The sequence below is a fragment of the Gasterosteus aculeatus genome, chromosome 8 (genome assembly GCF_964276395.1).
Source record: "Gasterosteus aculeatus chromosome 8, fGasAcu3.hap1.1, whole genome shotgun sequence".
Classification (NCBI taxonomy): Eukaryota; Metazoa; Chordata; class Actinopteri; order Perciformes; family Gasterosteidae; genus Gasterosteus; species Gasterosteus aculeatus.
The window spans coordinates 20,546,803-20,565,182 of record NC_135695.1 but is presented as its reverse complement, the minus strand read 5'-3'; the positions used below and the strand labels follow the sequence as shown (position 1 = coordinate 20,565,182).

At 48.0% G+C, this 18,380-nt stretch overlaps 4 protein-coding genes across 7 annotated transcripts; 2 read left to right on the top strand and 2 right to left on the bottom strand.

Moving 5' to 3' along the window:
• Positions 1 to 644: 644 nt before the first annotated feature.
• rtca (RNA 3'-terminal phosphate cyclase) lies at positions 645 to 4,629 on the bottom strand. The gene is made up of 11 exons (XM_040183345.2): positions 4,341 to 4,629; positions 4,127 to 4,227; positions 3,298 to 3,441; positions 2,837 to 2,960; positions 2,669 to 2,727; positions 2,425 to 2,566; positions 2,154 to 2,275; positions 1,315 to 1,373; positions 1,133 to 1,227; positions 937 to 1,041; positions 645 to 864 (listed from the first exon to the last, which is right to left on the bottom strand). The coding sequence occupies exons 1-11, from the start codon at positions 4,383 to 4,385 to the stop codon at positions 766 to 768; spliced, it is 1,095 nt and encodes a 364-aa protein (XP_040039279.1). The 5' UTR covers positions 4,386 to 4,629; the 3' UTR covers positions 645 to 765.
• Positions 4,630 to 5,238: 609 nt separating this feature from the next.
• Positions 5,239 to 11,492, top strand: dbt (dihydrolipoamide branched chain transacylase E2). Its single transcript, XM_040183344.2, has 11 exons — positions 5,239 to 5,433; positions 6,305 to 6,437; positions 7,957 to 8,032; positions 8,125 to 8,306; positions 8,396 to 8,523; positions 8,725 to 8,962; positions 9,148 to 9,314; positions 9,385 to 9,462; positions 9,560 to 9,751; positions 9,847 to 9,918; positions 10,008 to 11,492. Exons 1-11 carry the CDS (start codon positions 5,389 to 5,391, stop codon positions 10,173 to 10,175), a joined length of 1,479 nt encoding a protein of 492 aa, XP_040039278.2. The 5' UTR covers positions 5,239 to 5,388; the 3' UTR covers positions 10,176 to 11,492.
• Positions 11,493 to 11,677: 185 nt separating this feature from the next.
• On the top strand, positions 11,678 to 14,573 carry lrrc39 (leucine rich repeat containing 39). 4 transcript variants are annotated; one of them, XM_078108679.1, is made up of 9 exons: positions 11,678 to 11,789; positions 11,951 to 12,123; positions 12,314 to 12,422; positions 12,518 to 12,674; positions 12,786 to 12,922; positions 13,011 to 13,156; positions 13,239 to 13,391; positions 13,619 to 13,785; positions 14,233 to 14,573. In XM_078108679.1, the coding sequence occupies exons 2-9, from the start codon at positions 12,011 to 12,013 to the stop codon at positions 14,259 to 14,261; spliced, it is 1,011 nt and encodes a 336-aa protein (XP_077964805.1). In that variant the 5' UTR covers positions 11,678 to 11,789; positions 11,951 to 12,010; the 3' UTR covers positions 14,262 to 14,573. The 4 variants fall into 4 exon arrangements, 3 of the variants coding, with proteins under 3 accessions (XP_077964805.1, XP_040039269.2, XP_077964806.1); XM_078108680.1 differs by having other exon boundaries at positions 11,687 to 11,789; positions 11,999 to 12,123; XM_040183335.2 differs by having other exon boundaries at positions 13,619 to 14,573.
• Positions 14,461 to 18,360, bottom strand: trmt13 (tRNA methyltransferase 13). The gene is made up of 11 exons (XM_040183323.2): positions 17,915 to 18,360; positions 16,988 to 17,034; positions 16,841 to 16,907; positions 16,633 to 16,689; positions 16,486 to 16,555; positions 16,311 to 16,417; positions 15,736 to 15,921; positions 15,489 to 15,561; positions 15,340 to 15,414; positions 14,876 to 15,254; positions 14,461 to 14,795 (listed from the first exon to the last, which is right to left on the bottom strand). Exons 1-11 carry the CDS (start codon positions 18,035 to 18,037, stop codon positions 14,618 to 14,620), a joined length of 1,362 nt encoding a protein of 453 aa, XP_040039257.2. The 5' UTR covers positions 18,038 to 18,360; the 3' UTR covers positions 14,461 to 14,617.
• Positions 18,361 to 18,380: the final 20 nt, after the last annotated feature.

The window sequence follows — 18,380 nt, the reverse complement described above, 5'->3', positions numbered from 1 at the left end:
GATCAGGTTCCTCCTGGTTCCAGAGGGGACAGACGTGTGAGTTTACAGCCCGCTCGGGTTTCAACACACTTTCAGGTCCAAGCTGGACTTCCTGCTGTGCACTGTACATCGACTCACCTCCTGCAGGTGAGTTTGAAAGGCTGGAGGGACAGACGTGACACCCCCAACCCCCCTGATGACATCACGGAAACAAGACAGGGACCACAGGAAGTCCAGGTCCACCAGGGAGAGTCCAAAACAGATCAGTTGTATTCATGCTGCAAAGCAAGACCACCCTATACCCAGAATGCAATACAGTGCAATACACTGTAGGAGGGCAAGTGGATAAATAAAAAAAGAAATAAAACTCCTGTTTAGCAGCTTTACTGTATTACATGCTGCAGTTTGCTTACAGAATCCACACTGCTGCATGCAGTTAATACTTCCTCACAGCTTTGCCGTTTGACCTTTGACCCTCATCATTGTGGTCTTTCTTTGCCTTCTCGGCAGCGCAGTTCACGTATTCACGTTCCATCCACATTAAATTAGTTCAAGTCGAGTCTTTTGCACTCTGCCCAAAATATCTCCTCCCTTTCCCGTTGCATCCGGAGGTACGCGAGACAACACCGAGAGACAGAAGCAGCGACAACAACAAAAAGAACATATTTAAAAACAGAAAGTTATTTATTCATTTATTTATTACAGTTTTAATGAAACACCCTGAGAGACAGAAACTGAAGGTCGGGGGGCGAGCAGCTGGCAATGTGTGTTTGTGTGTGCGCGCGTCTACAGGTGTTTGTTGACCGCTCCTGATCCTTCGCATTCGATGATGAAGGTTTCGTTGCTGCCCTGTTCGTCCTCACACTTGGTTATTGTGAACTTTGCCTGCAAACAGAAAAATAAACATCAATACCTCCATTTTAACAGACGGTGTGTTTGTGTATTAGTGTCTCGGACCTGAGTCAGCTGCTCTGCGATGTGAATGGCCGTCTGCGTGTGCAGCGTCACGGCGCCGGTTCGAATCCGAGACGTTCCCTTCGCCAACGCCATGAAGATGATGAGCTGAGGAGGAAGAGGACGCAGGTGACGGTCAGAGCCCTTTGTATGAACTGTACATGAAAGGGTCATAAGGGGGGCGAGCAGGGGCTCCCACCTGGTCTTGTAGGAACTCGTCCACGCAGTTGTTGTGTCTGAGGTTTCTCAGCAACATCTCAGCAGCTTCGATACCAATTTTATCAGCATACACGCCTGAAACACGCAAACACGGGTCAGAATCAGGAGTCCCAGGGGCTGCGGACCAGACTTGATGTCGAGAGTCGCGGGCGACCTGCTCACCTTTCTTCCCCAGAGCTGAACCTGCAAACACGCAGCCCGTTGACGACTCGGCGATGATTCTGCAACACAAGGCGGGAGAAGAGATTCAGAGCGCTGACGCAACGGGAGGACGCATTCACTGCACGTGGGAAAAGTGAGCTGAAAGACAACAAATTAAACATCCGGCTCCAAGTCCACCCGCCGAGCTGCATGCGGAGCACAGCTCACAACGAGAAGTAACGCTGTTGCTACATGAAAACAGGGGAAAGAGCGATACAGGAGGAACGACGAGAGACCAGAGACGCACAAACACAACTTGTGCCCAAGAGAGGAGCTGTGTCTGTTTGGAGCGTCTTTGAATTAATGCGTTTACTTGAAAAAGCAATACCGTCAGAATCTTTCCAAATACGGTGATATGGATTTTTGGCCACACCAAATAATGACCATGGTGCATTGAAGAGGAAACTACGTAACGAGGGAATAAATCAAGAGGAGTCATCTACACAACCAGATGAGTCGCCCCCGGTGGCCATTACAGAGATTGCAGCTTTACGTTCCCTTGGGGGATGAAGCGCTTGAACACGCGTCATGGGCTCCCTGCGGTTTGACTCCAGAGGAGGAACCGACTGTCCGGACCATCATGTTGGTGAGCAAGCTCCACATTTACCTGGAACCGGGCCGACTGGTTCACAGGCCGGAGGGAGGAGGAGAGGCCGATGAACGGGGCCCCGTTTCCAGTTCCATTTGTAACCCCAGAGTGTTTTAGTACACACATCCTGGTTGGCCGACTATGTTCATGCAAGTAACCCTGTTTTGTGCTTTAAGAAGGGTAGTGATGTCAGCAGGTGGGCGGGGCTTACATGATGCCATTGCCGCTACCGTAGGCGTTTTCCTTCTCTTGCAGCGCCGGGATGTTGATGTACAGCTCTTTGATTTCCTTCCTGATGGTTCGAACAGCAGCAGCAGACATGTCTTTAGCCAACTGAACACAAAATGATCACAATCAATAGAGCAGACCGGTCGATACGGCAGAATGCCGTTTTGAAGAAACGGTTGTTGGTAAACCACGTTATGACATCTGTTCTGGGGTGTGCAACGGTGGTAACTTTATTTTGAAGGGCGGGACTTTACTTTGTAGGGCAGGACTCCAGCTACAAACGCCCGGCCGTAGATCTTGGTGATGTTTCCTCTCTCCGTCAGGATGACGGGCAGCAGCTCTTTGACCGGGTTCACCGTCACCATCAGCTCGCCGCCACCTTTGGGGTAGTATCCCCTGACACACACACACACACACACACACACACACACACACACACAGTAAGACACTCACAAAAACACAGATCTCCAATGATCAGCCGGGAAACAGTAAACTGACCTCATTCTGATATCACAGTCAAAATGGACTCCAAACCGCTCCACCATTGGTTTAAACACCTGAAGAAGAAATGCTGTTTAATGAGCCTCGAGCACACAATCCGTGCGCGCGGTGAGAGTAGTGAACGTTAGTGGCGGTTATCAGCAGAATGTTTCCCGAGGAGCAGACCTTGACGGTGTAGTCGATCTGAGGAGCCATCTCTGCGTTGGTTCCTCCCTTCAGGCAGAGCTGTGAGGAGGCGTCAGAGAACAGAGCACAAGGCAGAGCTGCCTGCAGCAGCAGACACACACTCCTGACACAAACACAGATCACACACCGATTACTCACTTTAGAAGAAGAAAATTAAAACGATCATTGTATTGAAGACAAGAAGTCAAAACAGGAATCTAGATTTTGTGATTGGGACAGACAAGAGACAGAGCGAATGATGGATTGACAGAAACAAATAACGGCAGACAGACCGAGAGAGAGAGAGAGAGAGAAACGTACTTAAATATTAGACACACATTCCTTGCAGTTACATTTTTTTTTCCTCTTAAGCTTAGCTGTCCACATTTTTGTTCATAAAGAAAAAAAAATGACACATATTTTTTGCACTAAACCAATTGCTGTCACAAACAGACTCTCACCCGGCCGTCTGCGTGTCGGCCGTGTGGCTTCCGGACTGCATCTTCCCCGGAGTCAGGCTGATGTCGGTGGAGCCGATGGCGGCGCCCTCCAGACTGCCAGAACACAGATCTGAGACCATCTGCAGGCCGCTCAGGTGCTGCGGTCTGAACACACACACACACACACACACACACACACACACAGTCTGATTCAGCCTGAGAAACGCTCACCAGACTCCACGGTCATTTTCCTTTGTTTAAAACCAGCACTGATCTGTGGCTTGATGTCCGTCACTGGTCGGATCAGTTGGTGGGAGAAAACCATGAAAAGAAAACCTGCGAACTCAATCCACAAGTTGCGTGAATGTGTGTTTTTTTTTTGTTTAACTTTAAGGCAAATGCACATACTGGACCAATATGACTGATGGGACGCAAATGAAAAAAAACTTACAATGAACTGAATGGATTCACAGTTACGGGATGAGACGATTACACCGTTTAATGGGAGAAAGACGTGTTTGTAAAAGCCGCGGTGTTAAAAGTGGACTTTTAAAGCGCCGCGGCTTCCATCCCTGAATGGAGGCTGCTCGGCGGCTTCCTTTTCTCCGCTGAAGCTTCTCGTTATTCAGCCAAAGTTTCCAAAAGCAGCGTATGACAGAAAGAGAAAGACTTTTCCCCACCAGGGAAAACAGAACCGAGGGATTCATTCGGGTCGTACAAATAACAACAACGGACACGTTAACACCCCCGGCCTTTGTTTTAATTGTTGTCTGCTAACTTAGTTAGCCCACCACTCAACTTCAATGAATAGGCTAACGTTAGCATGCTACCCCGTTAGCTGCTAACCCACCTGAGCCCCGGTGTGCTTCTGCCGGCTCGGATTTTGGTGATTTTGACGGAGGAGCCGGTGATGCAGCTGAGCGCCGCGGAGACTCTCAGGATCTGTCCGCCCTGCGGGGAGGAAACACCGGTCAGACACCGGCTGCTAACCGCCGCGGCTAGCCGCACGTTAGCATGTTTGCAGCGCGGAACATCTGCCCGCTGGTTAACGGGCGAGTACTCACTCCCTCCATCACGCTGCCGTCGATCTCCACCATTGCGGAGTCCATCTTCCTACGAGCAGCAAGAAGAATTAACTTTACAACACGAACTAAACGGTTCTAAATGACCGGCAGCCTGTTTGCAATTCGTCTCCTTCTGTTTGTGATTCTTCTTCTTCTTGAAGTTCTCGCCGTCAAGTTAGACGGTGGAGTGAGCGGGAAGCGCTACATACACTTCCGGTGGTTAATCAATTAATGTCACATGCACAACAATTAGAGAGAAGAAGAAGAATACCTCCCCTACGACCATGCTTGATTACTAAACATACGTAATTACAGTATTTGATCATTTAAAAAAAAATATAACATTAACTTTTTTGGTTTTCTTTCAAGGGAATAGTATGTCCTTTACTTTGAAAAGCAGATACGGTATTAATGCTGTTTAACTTGATGCTTCAATTGGTTCTGTGTGAACAACAGCAGAGTCACTGTGGCGTCGATAGGAAAGATACAAACGTAAAACAAACTCATTCGTTCACTAAAATGCATCTCTCATTTATAATTTCTATGTGGTAAAATGAAGGAATAAGTCAAAAGCTGGACTTTTGTATTTGATAACCTTTGCACAAACTACCACTTTTAAATTCATATATGTCAATATGCATCGTTTTATTTCGTTTTTATTCAATCTTATTTGTACCGTACTTTTGTTTTTTGCATTAGATCATAGTCATTTTACTTGCAATGTAATGTTACTCTTACTATGTTATGCATCACTACCCTCAAAAAAACTTATCTGAACAGCAATTAAAGACAGAGTTAAGATGTTGTATCACATGCAATAAAACATATGAGTATGTTTTTAAAATCACTCTTGTACCGCAGATTAATTTAGATAATAAAAAGTGTATCCGCTAGATCTGAACCGCCTGTAGTATCCCTGCTGCCCGCCGGGTGGCAGCATCGAGAAGCTGCTTCTTCCGTGCGCCCCCGCTAAAGAAGAACAAGACACCGGGCGGTGATTGGCTCCTGGGAGGGGCGTGCAGTTGTGACGTTGGGGTATCCAGTAAAGATGGCGGCGGTGACTAGAGGCTCCTTCACTGTTTTCAGACAGCTGGTGAGAAAAAGGATACGCTTCATAAATGTTTTCTGTTTGTTGGTTTTGTCGTCAGTTTGTCTTCTGCTGCTTGCGCGGATTGAGTGATGACATCACTCCGTCACCATGTCAACCTGTTAGCTTAGCCTGTTAGCTACTCCAATAACTTGTACTTTCATGCTAATTGTGATGCTAATAAGGCTAACCGAATGAATTAATCAAAAGATACACAGTCGCTGCTCCGTGTTGTCCGCAAACTGCGCACATGCTACTTTTTTGTTAGCAGTTACCCTAAGTTAACTTTAGTTAGCTTCTATTAGCATCCTGTAGGTGAACCATCTGCAGGGTCACGAGAGATGGAGTCCGGATGCTAACGGCTAACAGAATACCATAGTTTGATTGTATTTAATAAATATTGTTGTTCGTAGTTTTTAAAGATGTATTATCGGCTTATACCTCAGTCTAAGGAAGTTAAACAGCTCAGTTAATCTCTAATAACAATTTTATATTAATGAAGCATTCACCAAGCAATTGTAGCATTTGTATTGTTAGCTTTTTAGCTGTTGAAGTTGAATATAATCAAAGTCTGATTCAATTTGTTGTTCATAAAAGTTAAACATTAAATACGATCAAAATCTTAAATCGATAATTTCTAAACTGTGCTGTTTCCTTTGTAGTCGATCAATTGGTACACTTGTAGACTATTGATCAGCACGTGTACATCTGTTCATACACTTGTTGAGAGCGACGGGTAGAGCATCTCTGAGGATTCTAGCTGTCTGTCTCTCTTTGAGGACCTGCCTGTCTGTCTCCCATTGAGAACTTTAGTTGACAATGTCAGGACTCTACCTGTCAGGGGATGTTTATTCTTGCCTGTCTCTCTTCCTGTCAGCTTACTCATCATTACCGCCGGCGATGTTTCCGGCCGCAGAGCTTCAGGCCCGACCGAACCCTTCAGCCTCTGAGCTTCAGATATGAAACAGACCTCAAGATGTTCAGCAGCAGGTCGCTGCACTCCTCCGCCGGTAGGTCCAGACCTGCAGGACTCTGGGTATGAATGTGTGACAATAAGTCAGCCCTGAGGTCACAGCTTTTTAACATAGTGATGAATGAATGTCACTTAAGGTGGTTTGACCTTTTATGGGGGCAACAGTCCAGAGAATATTTAGCTTCACAGAATTCAATTTGGTTAATAATCAAAGATCAAGTCCAGACACACAGTAAGTCTCCGTCTTGATAATGAATCACTCATTGTTCATATCTGGTCGATCCAGTTTGAGGAATTCAGGAAGCTGTTGAGTGTATAATACACCTAATGGAGGTTACCCTAGAACCTGCTCCAAGTGGGCCGGCTCTTGGCTTTTGGCAATGGAGTTTTTCCTGGTTCAGTTGGAATCCAGCTGAACGTGGTTCATTATGAATACATTATATTACTATAGATAAAGGTTTAGTCCTCAGGGGCCGGTATTTCAAAATGATCCCACAGGATTAATCCTCCTGGATTGGATTAAATCCTGATCAGATCCCAAAAACTGGTATTTCGAAGCAAATCTGATCTTGAAGATTCAGATTCGGCAATCCAATCCTGGCTTTGATCCGGATAATAGGCTGCTGTTGAGTATTTCAAAACTTTAGTGCGAAATCTGGATCAGTTTGATCCTAAAGATCAGGATTACCCTGATCCCATCGCAGATGTGGATTTGAGGGAGTTTACATGTAAAGGTTTGAACAGTAAACAAGTTTAACTGCTCCCAAAGTTCTTTGTTTGATACAGATATTTAAGTTTGACTATGAATGCCTTATTTAAGTGAGTTTTACCCACTGATAAAGGCAAAATGTATTTATTAACATGCCTTCAGCACACACTTAATTTTCATAGCCAAAGGTCAAAAGGTTACGCCATTTGGAGCAGATCTGTGTTAACTTCTCTTTCCACAAACATCTGTAAAGAAAAACGAATATTAAGATTTAAGGGCAACACACAGACGCTAGCCTATCTACCAACTCGTTAGCTCCTTAACACCGAAGTCAATGGAGCAGCATTAGCCTGAAATTTGCCTTATTTGAATTTGCAGAGCTCTTCTTTCAACTTTGTGCTGATTTACGTAATTTGTTAACTCAATGTAATGATTGCCTTTCATCTAGTCGTAGGACGCATCCACACTGACCAAGATTATACTTACATTTAGAGACAAGAGTTGTACCAGCTTCTCCTTTTTGCGGTAAAATGTCCGCTCCGTTTTCTGTTTCCCGTCTGTGACTTAAGGGACGGGACGGATTTTGACGTCCCAATCTGCCGGTATCCAGATCACTCTGACCCACTCCAGCAAAGTTGTGAAATACAGGGAGAGATCAGGTTGATCCGTGGCTGAGGACAGCGGGGTTTGGTAATCGGGATCATTCTGATCTGGATTACAAGTTTTGAAATAGTGGCCCCTGGTCTCAGATTAGAGGATTCCTTCGGTCCCTCTCTCCTCGTCTACGGGAAGTGATGAAGACGTGGTCATGATGTCGTTGATGATGTCAGTGTGTTTTCTTCTGCAGTGAGTCAACGACCAATCGTCTCATTCAAACTGTCCGACATCGGGGAGGGAATCATGGAGGTGACGGTGAAAGAGTGGTGAGTCCTGAGACCACGTTAAGGCCGAGACATGAGACTACTGAACCAACACAGGACCACTTTGTCCCCAAATAACCACGTCTGTCTCTCAGGTACGTGAAGGAGGGGGACAAGGTGTCTCAGTTCGACAGTATCTGTGAAGTTCAGAGCGACAAGGCGTCCGTCACCATCACCAGCCGCTACGATGGAGTCATCAAGAAGCTCCACTACGAAGTGGACGGCACCGCTTTAGTGGGAAAACCGCTTGTGGACATCGAAACGGAGTCCAGCTCGGGTAAGACTCGATGCTTGGTGTTAGTCTGGTACCAGGTCTTCAGTGTGTTTTGGCGTTGTGGTTCACACCAAAACCTTGTTGTTGATCAGAGGTCCTCCAGGAAGAGGACGTGGTGGAGACGCCCGCCATGGCTCGAGACGAACACACCCACCAGGAGATCAAAGGTCTCAAGACCCAGGCCACGCCCGCCGTCAGGCGCCTCGCCATAGAGAACAACGTGAGTCTGTCCACACTGTCTTGTCCCCTGTCGTCCCCAATCGTCCGGTTATTCCCCATTTCGTTTCCTCTCCGTCTAGTGCGTCTCTAGTCGGTTCTTTTGGTCCCCAGTCCCCAGACCCTGCAGTGTTCCCAATCTGTCCCCAGGGTTCCCAGTGTAACCTGTTACTAGTTTCACTGGTTTGACTGGTCTGACTCTCAGATTAAGCTCAGTGAGGTGGTGGGGACGGGAAAGGACTGCCGTATCCTGAAGGAGGACATCCTGAACTTCCTGGCGAAGCAGACCGGAGCCATCATTCCTCCGACCCTGTTCCAGGAGATCCAGCCGCCGCCTCCGCTTGCCGCTGCCCGGCCCGTGAGCACTCCGGCAGCCCTCAAAGCTCCACCCACTACACCCAAACCTGTCTTCACCGGGAAGGACGTCACCGAGCCCCTCAAAGGTCAGAGTATGTTGCTAGGGATCATGTCACTGGTCATACCGGTGAACTGTTGATGAATTATTCAGGACACTTTTGTCTGACGTCCTCCTGTCTCTAAGGAGTCTCTGGTCTCTCAGGGGCCCGGTGATGGTGTCTGTGGTCTCGGCACACAGCTGATCTGCTCTAACGGTGATTGTGCCCTCCAGGTTACCACAGAGCGATGGTGAAGACTATGACGGCGGCGCTGAAGATCCCTCACTTTGGTTACTGCGACGAATTGGACCTGAGCCGCCTGGTGTCTCTGAGAGCTGAGCTCCGACCCATCGCTGAAGGTCGCGGGGTCAAACTGAGCTACATGCCCTTCTTCATCAAGGTACACCTCTCACCTCGATGCTGATTAACGGCTGAGTGTTGACGTTAACGCTGCGCTCTCATTGGCTCAGGCGGCCTCCCTCAGCCTCCTCCACTTTCCCATCCTGAACTCCTCATTGGACGAAGGCTGCCAGAACATCACGTACAAGGTCTGCTATGTATTTTAATTGATTTATAGATACAAAGTATCTGATCTCATTAACGTCATCATGTTCATGTGTAAATGTGTGTGATTCTGTCCTGAAGGCGTCTCATAACATCGGCCTGGCGATGGACACCGTTAACGGCCTGCTGGTTCCCAACGTGAAGAACGTTCAGCTGCTGAGTGTGTTCGACGTCGCACAGGAGCTGAACCGCCTGCAGGCGCTCGGAACCGCCGGGCAGCTGGGAACCAACGAGCTGAGCGGAGGAACCTTCACCCTGTCCAACATCGGATCAGTGAGTTGTGCAACGACGCACCAGAACCACAAAGACCCTCCAGAACCACAAAGACGCTCCAGAACCTGACCTGTTTGTTTGTGGTTCTGAATCAGATCGGAGGGACGTACGCCAAACCTGTCATTCTTCCTCCCGAAGTCGCCATCGGAGCTCTGGGAAAAGTCCAGGTTGGCAACAGTTATCTGCGGCATTGCAACGTTTATGAATCCAATCCAATTATAAAATATGTGCCCATCTGGCGTTTTTAATCCATCAGGTTCTCCCCCGGTTCGACGCCGGCGGTCAGGTGGTCCGAGCTCACATCATGAACGTCAGCTGGTCGGCGGACCATCGCATCATTGACGGAGCCACCATGTGTCGGTTCTCCAACCTGTGGAAGAAGTACCTGGAGAACCCGGCCAGCATGGTGCTGGACCTCAAATAGACAGAGGAATATTTCCCATCAGCCCCGGGGAGACCTTCCCCCTCCTCCCGCCGCCTGGGCTTCGTCTTCCTGTTTGAGGCCTTTCCGTTCACTCGCCGTGGTTTTATTTGTTGCCTTTTGAGCGAGGCAGCGGGAGGTGGAGGAGGGGTTAGCCCTGTGTTGTTTCCATGACGACCAATAGCGCGCACACACACACACACACATACACACACACAGAGTGGAGGCTAAAGGTAGTTTGTCTGTTTCTAATGTTCCAGGAAATCAATTACAAATCATGACCAATTCTAAAGGACGTTACTAAAACCAGTTGACGTGCTGGGAAAAGGAGAACCAGTGTGAAGGGGCCTTCGGTGTGTCACCGTTACTGGTTGTTCACCATTGACCCCGATTCAAGTGTTGTCACCTGAACATTTGACTTCTTCTGAAGCTGGTCCTCCGATCAGTTCGTAAAGTGAAACATTGAAAACAGCAGGATGCTCCTTTAAGTTCTCAGTAGAACCGGGTTCCTGTTCCTCAAACACTTCAGAGTCCATTATGAGGCAAATTACCTGAAACTGCTGCTCAAGTTCTGTGTCTTTAAATCCTATTTATTCGCTGTGTGATCTCCTGGTTTAAGGGTGTCTCTGTATGCAAATTAGGTGGGCGGGGCCATCACGGGTTGCTGTCCGTCAGGTTGAGGGTCATGTGACTAAACTTTTATTTACCAGCAGGACCAAATATGATTCCCGTCTCTGAGGTTTTTGATGAACACAAGGTCAAACTATCGATTTGATGATTCTGGTTGCGGTCGGTTCATTTGACGCCTCGACCGGGAATCCGCTTGTCAATGAAATGATAAAAAGGTACAAATCATCTGGTTCTGGCTCAGCGCCCCCACACACACTTGGAGTTTGTCTCCTCCTCTACTGGATCAGAACCAGTTTAACATCACAAGCTCTGTACCAGATCAGAACCAGTTTGTCACGCTTACTTTGTCCTGACCAGTGTCTCCCTGATCTCTGTGAATGGATCAGAACCGGCTCTTGTCCAAAGGGGCTGCAGGCCCTTTGTGATGTTTGTAAAGTAAGCTGGATTCTTGGTGGTCTGGTCCACTGTAGACCTGGTCCCCGTTGTGCTCCAACCCGTCTCTTCGTTTGTCCTGACGACTGTTACAGAACCTGTGAATAATCTCTGGTGTTGGTTGAATGTTTTTTTTTCTGTTTTAGTTTTTAGCGACAGATTAAATGTAAAACTGTACAAAAAAAATATGTTTTTTTTGTATTTTTAGGAACGTTTGAAGTTGGTGGAAAACTTTAAATAAAGTTGAAGTGCACAAAACTTAAATAGTTTTGACTGTTCTTTTTTATTATTTATGTTTTTATTGATACAGCCATTTTTCATAAACCGTCATTTAATTTAACCAGAGCTGTGAGTGTGGAAGGCAAACCGAACAAAAGTCTGCGTACGCGCCCCCCCTTCTGCCCCCCCCCCCCCCCCCCCCCCGCGTCATTCCACACTATCATTGTGTCAGACGGGTCATGTGACCAGGAGGCTAAAATTATCCTTCAGATTTGAGGTCAAATTTCAGCTGAGGAGACGCAGGAGCATGGAGAACGGCTGCTGCGCTCCCACACGGTGAGGACGGGCACAATTGTACTACTACTGTAGTACACAAGTACCACAGCTGTAGTACAACTACACCGGGACTACAACTTCACTATAGATTTGCTGCCCAAAGGCTAAAATAATTATTTTTAAATTATAATGCTGAGCTAAAATATTTACTAACCGGACAGTCAGAGGAAGGACGCGGCTGCAGGTCAAAGGTCATCCCCCCTGAACAGGAAGTGGGCGTCATGGTGGGCGTGGTGAGCTCTGTCAAAGCTCTGTGGGAGACGAGGATCAGGAGGCTCCAGGAGGACGAAGACGAGCAGAGGAGGAAGAGCACCAGGGGCGGGGCCACCGGCAGGTCAGACTCCGCCTCCTCAGCAGAGAGGTCATTCTGTTAGTCGTTACACACCTGGTGGAGATCTGTTCCAGGCAGCAGAACCTCCCAGCAGCTCCAAAGGCCCCCGATGGGGTTCGCATGTAGTTTTCTGGTCCAGTCCAGAGTCCTTCTGGTCCGTCATGTTTCTCGTGATCCATGTTTCCGGTCTCAGACTGGGTGTCGGGGTCTGGGAGGACCGGGCGGTTCTGGCCCGTCTGAGGAAGAAGCTGCAGACAGAAGACGGACGGCTCGTCCTCCGAATCGAGCAGGAGGAGTGGAAGGTAACGTCCCCCCAGGTGGACTTGATGTTACGTCATGGTGGCATCTCCATTTTATTTTTTTTGTCTCCCTCCTCCTCCCCCTTTTCCTTCTCCAGATGTTGCCGGACTGCCTGGTCCAGCTCAGTCAGGTCCACGAGTGGCAAATTCACCGGACCGGCCTGCAGAAAATCCCTCACTGCATCACCAGCTTCCAGAACCTTCTAGTTCTAGATCTGTCCCGCAACGGGGTCACAGAGATCCCCAAGCAGATCGGTCAGTACGTCCCCTGCCTCTCACCGACATCATTTCATTCTCATTTGAGGATCGTCTTGTGGTCTTTGTCTCTGTGAGCTTAGCGGTCTCGTGTCCTGGTTCTGGTCTCAGGGAAGCTGCCTCAGCTCCGAGAGCTCCTGCTCAGCTGCAACAGAATCCAGTTTGTTCCTGAAGAGCTGAGCTGCTGTGAGAGTCTGGAGAGACTGGAGCTGGCCATGAACCGGGACCTGGACCAGCTTCCAGACCAGGTACCGTCCGTTCCGGTCCCAAGGAACCGGGGTCCTGTGGACCCACTTTGATCCAGCTGATCTGAGGGTTAGTTCTCTGAACCGGCAGTTGAGGAACCTGAAGAAGCTGCAGCACCTGGACCTGTCCATGAACGACTTCCCCGCCGTGCCGGACTGCGTGGTCGCACTGCCGGCGCTCCAGTGGCTCGACATGGGAGGGAACGGGCTGCGGCGGTTACCCGAAGACATACACAGGTGGGTGAACGAATGACCGGAGGCCCCGCCCCCCACTGTCCCCTCCCACCATCAGCAGAAGAACGCTCGGGTTTGTCCTCAGGATGGAGACGCTGCACACACTGTGGCTGCAGAGGAACCGGCTGGAGAAACTCCCAGAGAACATCAGCAGGATGAAGAGCCTCGACACGCTGGTCCTCAGCTGCAACCTGCTCACGGACATCCCCCCCCTGATGGAGGACATGTCCAACCTCAGGTCTGCCCGTCTTAGGGTCTCTTTGTTTGTTTGTCCTCAGGTCAGGTAGTCTTGTCTTCTGTCTCTCTCTTCAGGTTAGGCCTTCTGTCTTTAGTTCTGTCTGTCTCCATGTCAGTCAGTCCTCACTGTTCTGCTCTTATCTGTCCCTTTGGAGACGTGTCCGGTCCCTCACAGTTGGAACCGGCGGTCGTGTCTCAGACTGAGCCTTTGTGTGTCTGTCGAGGCAGGTTTGTGAACTTCCGGGACAACCCTCTGTCTCTGGACGTGACGCTGCCCTGCACGGAGACAAAGGACGAGGACGACAGAGAGATGTTTGGACGGGAGTTCATGCAGACTTACATCCGGGAGGCCAGAAAAAGAGCCTCCGCCGTGCTCCACATGCACCGAGTCCCCCGTCAGTCCCCCGTCATCGCCGCGTCGTCGTCATCGCCGCGTCGTCTCCCGCATGAAACGCCGACATTAACCAAAAGAATCCGACGTCCCAGAATCAAAGAATCTTTGACCCAGTTGTTAGACGTAAAGATGATAATCTTCACCAGCTGCTCTTTATCTTTTATTGATGGTTGAATTAAATTAAAAAGACAAGTGCTCAAAGTTTACAAACATTTATTTGTAACTTTGCGTAATTTAGTCATCAGTTATGCTGAAAAACAGATTAAACAGAGTGAATCCTAAAGGTCCCATAATGCACCTGGATGGTGTTTTCCTTCGTGCCTCTACCCGGTAATAACATAAATAAAAATATATTAATTATTAAAAAATAATCTCACGTTGACTAAAATATGTTTTGTCATTTAAGTGAATTGAATGTATTTTTATTTTGATCACGTTTCTGTTTCAGAGCCGACGGATGACTCATCAAATAAATAAATAAATATTCCTCTTCCTGGAGCTCAGCCACGAGTTTTAAAGCCAGTGAAGAAAAGGATTCAGAAGCAGCGGTTCTGCATCTGGAGGCTGAGAACACGATATTGACACATTGATGGTTTTGTTTTTTTCCAGTTTGTGTCACTCGTCAGATTTCAACTGAGTACATTTTTTTTTCATCCAAAAAGCCACAGACAAAGTGTTTTGTATGAACTTAATTTTAAAGTAGACAGAATGAACACAACTGAAAACATTTTAATACAAAAATTTAAAATTCTATCCTTTTAAATAAAAATACCGATGTCTGCATCTTTAGTCTGTAGTCGGTCTCTGGGTCTCGTCAGGTCTCAGATTGTCCTTCAGGACGCAGGCGAGGGGACGGCGGTCAGTACGACGTTCTCCAGAGTCACCTGACTGTTTACGTAACGGGCGAGTTTGCCGTGGAATCCTCTCGTCTTCAGGAAGTGAAGTCTGCCGCCGTCGATCAGACGCTTGCAGAGACGACCGACCCGCTCGCGTTCCTCCGCCGGCAGGAACCTGCAGAGAAGAAGCGCGTCTCACTGTGCAGTTTGTTACGGGGTCCTGGAGAGATGCATGAAACCGGTCCAAACACTCACCCGCTCACGGCGTCCGTCTCCTCCGCCGGTTCGTGCTCTTCGTCGTCTCCGCGCCGATCGGGGCCCCCCGGGGGGACGGGCACCTGGTTGGCGGCCCGGAGTCCACATGTGGCCCAGCTGGACATCCGACAGAAAGCGGAGAACTCCGCCTCTCCGAGTCCCCGCTGCAGGAAGAACTGCTGCCCGACGTAATGGCGCCACTCACAGCGATGGTGGCAGCACAGCGCCACCGCCAGGCCCAGAACCGGGCCGAGACCCGGGTCCGGACCGGGACCGGACTCTGGCGGTGGTTCTGGTTCGGAGGTTTTGAGGCGTTTCCGTGGCGGTTCGGCCTCCCCTCCGGGTCGCTGCGTTTCCAACAGACAGCGCAGAGCCAGATCTGAGATCAGAGACGTCAACGCTCTTTAACGCTACGGCCTTCGCCTTTTTCCCGGGAGCCAATCGGATCGCAGCGCTGCTCTCACCTGTCGCCGCTCCACACAGGTGTTTTCCAACTCCGACCAGCGGAAGCCTCTTCTGTCTGAGCAGCTGCACTTTGCCTGGAGACATCAGTCACAAGACTCAGACCGGAAACAAGGCGAACCAACACCGTCTCCAGCTGTTAGTCTCTTACTTAAATCCAGATGTTGAATGTCGACCTGCAGCCTCTCAAACTGAACTCCAGTATCTTGATGTTTCCCATCTACCTGAAACCGAGCAGAAGAGAGCAGGTCAAACCTTATTTACTTCATTAAACATGAATAAATCATTCTACAGGTGTTGCAGCTGTTTTGGGGGTTGGACGTGGACATTGGCGCCCCCTGCTGGTCTGCCAGAGTAACGGGTGCATTGAGAGTCTGCAGAAATGAGGTTTTTCATGCCTTGAAGCGGGTGCTGCTGCGCTCCACCAGCAGCAGCTGCAGGTCATCGCAGGTCTGCAGGGGGTCTCGGGTCTTCAGAGCTTCGTGGATCCAGTGGGATAGTTTTCCTCGACCTGCTCCGAACTCCACGAAGCACCGCCCCCTTCCCAGCAGCCCCAGCGCCTCCAGGTGACCTAAGAGGGAGGACTGGACAACGCTTGACAGGTGAGAGAGAGGGCGGGACACAACAACCAAAAGCTCCACATCCTCCAGACATGAAGGCATGAACGCATGTCACCTCAGACTGTCCACCTGTTCAAGGCCAGAGTCCCGGGCCCTGAACCAGGATCAGGAGTCGTAGATAGTAACTTTGGAGTTGGTGGATCACCGTGGTAACTGATGCTGAACCCCTGACCTGGTGGCATCACAGCAGCATACTGTCACAATACGTTCAACATCAGTTACCACGGTGAGAAGTGAACCTCCATCGTGGGACTAAAAGCCAGAATTAACCCCGAAGTCACATCGATAACCGCAAATCCTGCTCCTGGTCCGGGTCTCCGGATTCTGGCAGAGGTCCGGTTTCATTTGTGTACCTGCTGCTTCAGGTGTTTGTGGGCGGAGTCCCCGTTCTTTGGGTTGTTGAGTTCCTCCTGGAGGACGGGATGAGACAGAACGCTGTCCTCCACATCGCACTGCAGTCCTATAACAACAACAACAACATGATGTCTGAGCTCTCGGGTAGATGTACCTGCTCCAAGAGGAACTCACCTGTGACGGCGGACTTCAGTTTGTCCAGCAGAGACTGTAATTCGGCCCTGCTGCGCTCAGACAGACTCACCTGAACCACAGACATCAGAAAGATTCGGATTATTAAGATTCATATTTTTACTGTGGCCCCTTCAGGTGACATGTTACCTGTTGGAGCGTCTCTCCGTCCGTTGATCCAGAGTTTATGTTCTCCACGTAATAAACCTGCGGTACGAGTCACATCAAACACTCACTTCAACCATAATAATAATAGAAATGATATTAACAGAATCACAATACTAAAACATTAATAATCATAATAACGGTAATACTGTTTCATAATGTCATGAATAATAATATAACAATAATAACTCACAGGCTTTGCTTTCTCCCTGGAGTTACATTTCTTCAGGTGTTTGTCCAGTTTGTCTTCACTCACAGTGCTGATCAGTCAAACAAACAGAAAAGTCACTAATGGGGTCATTTCAGATTAATAACTTGATTAATTCTCATAACGACTCACTGTTTGGGGTCCAGAGGACACGGAATCCTTCGGCTGCTTCCTTCCTCCTGAAACCGGACGCAGGAAGTTGTTAACAGGCGGGAGGATGACTTGTCAGCGGATATCGGCAGGTGTGAAATGACGTACTGACCAACAGGAAGTACATGAACTATTGTCGGAGTGGTAGTTTACAGCCACTGCTGAACAGGATAATTATATTGAATAATACAAATAGGAAACTTTATTAAACTCATTAGTATTTATATTTAAGTCAATATAAATCCTGTGTTTAATAAACTGGAATCTGAACTGATCTCAGTTAGACAGCAGTTATTTAATTTTCAATGATAACTGAGACATGAAGCAACCAACCACTGTATACATATTGTATTATATTAATGTTTATGCTAAATAATGCCAAACAGCTTTACTCATTTTAAATGTCGCAGTTTACAAGAGTGAAGATGTATTTTGATGGGATAAACCTCATCATCAAAGCTCCTTTTAACACACTCTGTCTCCCTGAGCAGCCCCGGAAGATTTGATTACTTTTTAATGACCACTAAATAATTTAAAAGTTGACACATTAAATTCAGTTAGGGCATAAATAATAACTTTCGTGCATAAAATCATTATTAAATCATATTTTTTTTCTTTAGTATTACTCCAAGGCTCCATGAGTCTTACTCCTTCTCCTCCTCCCCGATTATTATCTTTTTATTATAATTATTGTTACTATGATGTTTCCGGTCAGATTTAAAAATCAGAGGAAAGTATAATAATAACGGAAGTTGTTTTACTTTGAAAAACGTGTTTTTGTCTGTATACTAATGAACTAATAAAGTTTAAACCACCGACTTACTGATTACTGTTCAATGATGCTGATCAATCTGTTCTGTTATATCACGTTGTCTGTATCCCTGACTTCACCAGTGGTTCTGAACTCACCATGTTCGCGTGTTCTCCGCAGAACACCTTTCCTCTTGCGGCGATCATTTTACAGAAACGGTTCTTTTTCTCCACGAAGAAGCCACATCTGCCGGACAGGGCGGCCGCCATGTTGGAAGACATTGACGTAGATGACGCTGGGGCGCTGCATTCATGAGCTCAGCCAGCTGTGGGATATACCGCGAACGTACTACAAAAGCTGTTCATCCACGATATTTACTGAAAATGATAAATGTGTGAGTTGTTCAATTTACATAATGGTGATGTAAGAGAAAAGATGCTGGCATATTACTTATTACATATGACCAAAGTTTAAGACCATTTTCAATGTGGCGTGTATTAATATATATTTGTCCAAAGTAGCACGTGAACGCCCCAGTTTCTTTAACTTAGCCCTCCTCCCACTCCTCCTCCTCTTCTTTCTGATTGGTCGTCCTGTGTGCCAACCCAAAACATTTCCCGCCTC

What these genes read in the sequence shown, in the direction of transcription:
- rtca (XM_040183345.2), bottom strand. Translation starts at nt 4,385, where the DNA reads ATGGACTCCGCAATGGTGGAGATCGACGGCAGCGTGATGGAGGGA. An exon ending in GCCGACACGCAGACGGCCGG is followed by an intron (nt 2,961 to 3,297) that starts GTGAGAGTCTGT and finishes TGTTTGTGTCAG; the next exon opens with GAGTGTGTGTCTGCTGCTGC. An exon ending in AGATCGACTACACCGTCAAG is followed by an intron (nt 2,728 to 2,836) that starts GTCTGCTCCTCG and finishes TTTCTTCTTCAG; the next exon opens with GTGTTTAAACCAATGGTGGA.
- dbt (XM_040183344.2), top strand. Translation starts at nt 5,389, where the DNA reads ATGGCGGCGGTGACTAGAGGCTCCTTCACTGTTTTCAGACAGCTG. An exon ending in GTCGCTGCACTCCTCCGCCG is followed by an intron (nt 6,438 to 7,956) that starts GTAGGTCCAGAC and finishes TTTCTTCTGCAG; the next exon opens with TGAGTCAACGACCAATCGTC. An exon ending in CCCTGTCCAACATCGGATCA is followed by an intron (nt 9,752 to 9,846) that starts GTGAGTTGTGCA and finishes GTTCTGAATCAG; the next exon opens with ATCGGAGGGACGTACGCCAA.
- lrrc39 (XM_040183335.2), top strand. Translation starts at nt 12,011, where the DNA reads ATGGTGGGCGTGGTGAGCTCTGTCAAAGCTCTGTGGGAGACGAGGATC. An exon ending in TTACCCGAAGACATACACAG is followed by an intron (nt 13,157 to 13,238) that starts GTGGGTGAACGA and finishes GTTTGTCCTCAG; the next exon opens with GATGGAGACGCTGCACACAC. An exon ending in GAGGACATGTCCAACCTCAG is followed by an intron (nt 13,392 to 13,618) that starts GTCTGCCCGTCT and finishes CTGTCGAGGCAG; the next exon opens with GTTTGTGAACTTCCGGGACA.
- trmt13 (XM_040183323.2), bottom strand. Translation starts at nt 18,037, where the DNA reads ATGTCTTCCAACATGGCGGCCGCCCTGTCCGGCAGATGTGGCTTCTTC. An exon ending in GCAGCAGCACCCGCTTCAAG is followed by an intron (nt 15,562 to 15,735) that starts GCATGAAAAACC and finishes GCTCGGTTTCAG; the next exon opens with GTAGATGGGAAACATCAAGA. An exon ending in GAGACGGACGCCGTGAGCGG is followed by an intron (nt 14,796 to 14,875) that starts GTGAGTGTTTGG and finishes TCTTCTCTGCAG; the next exon opens with GTTCCTGCCGGCGGAGGAAC.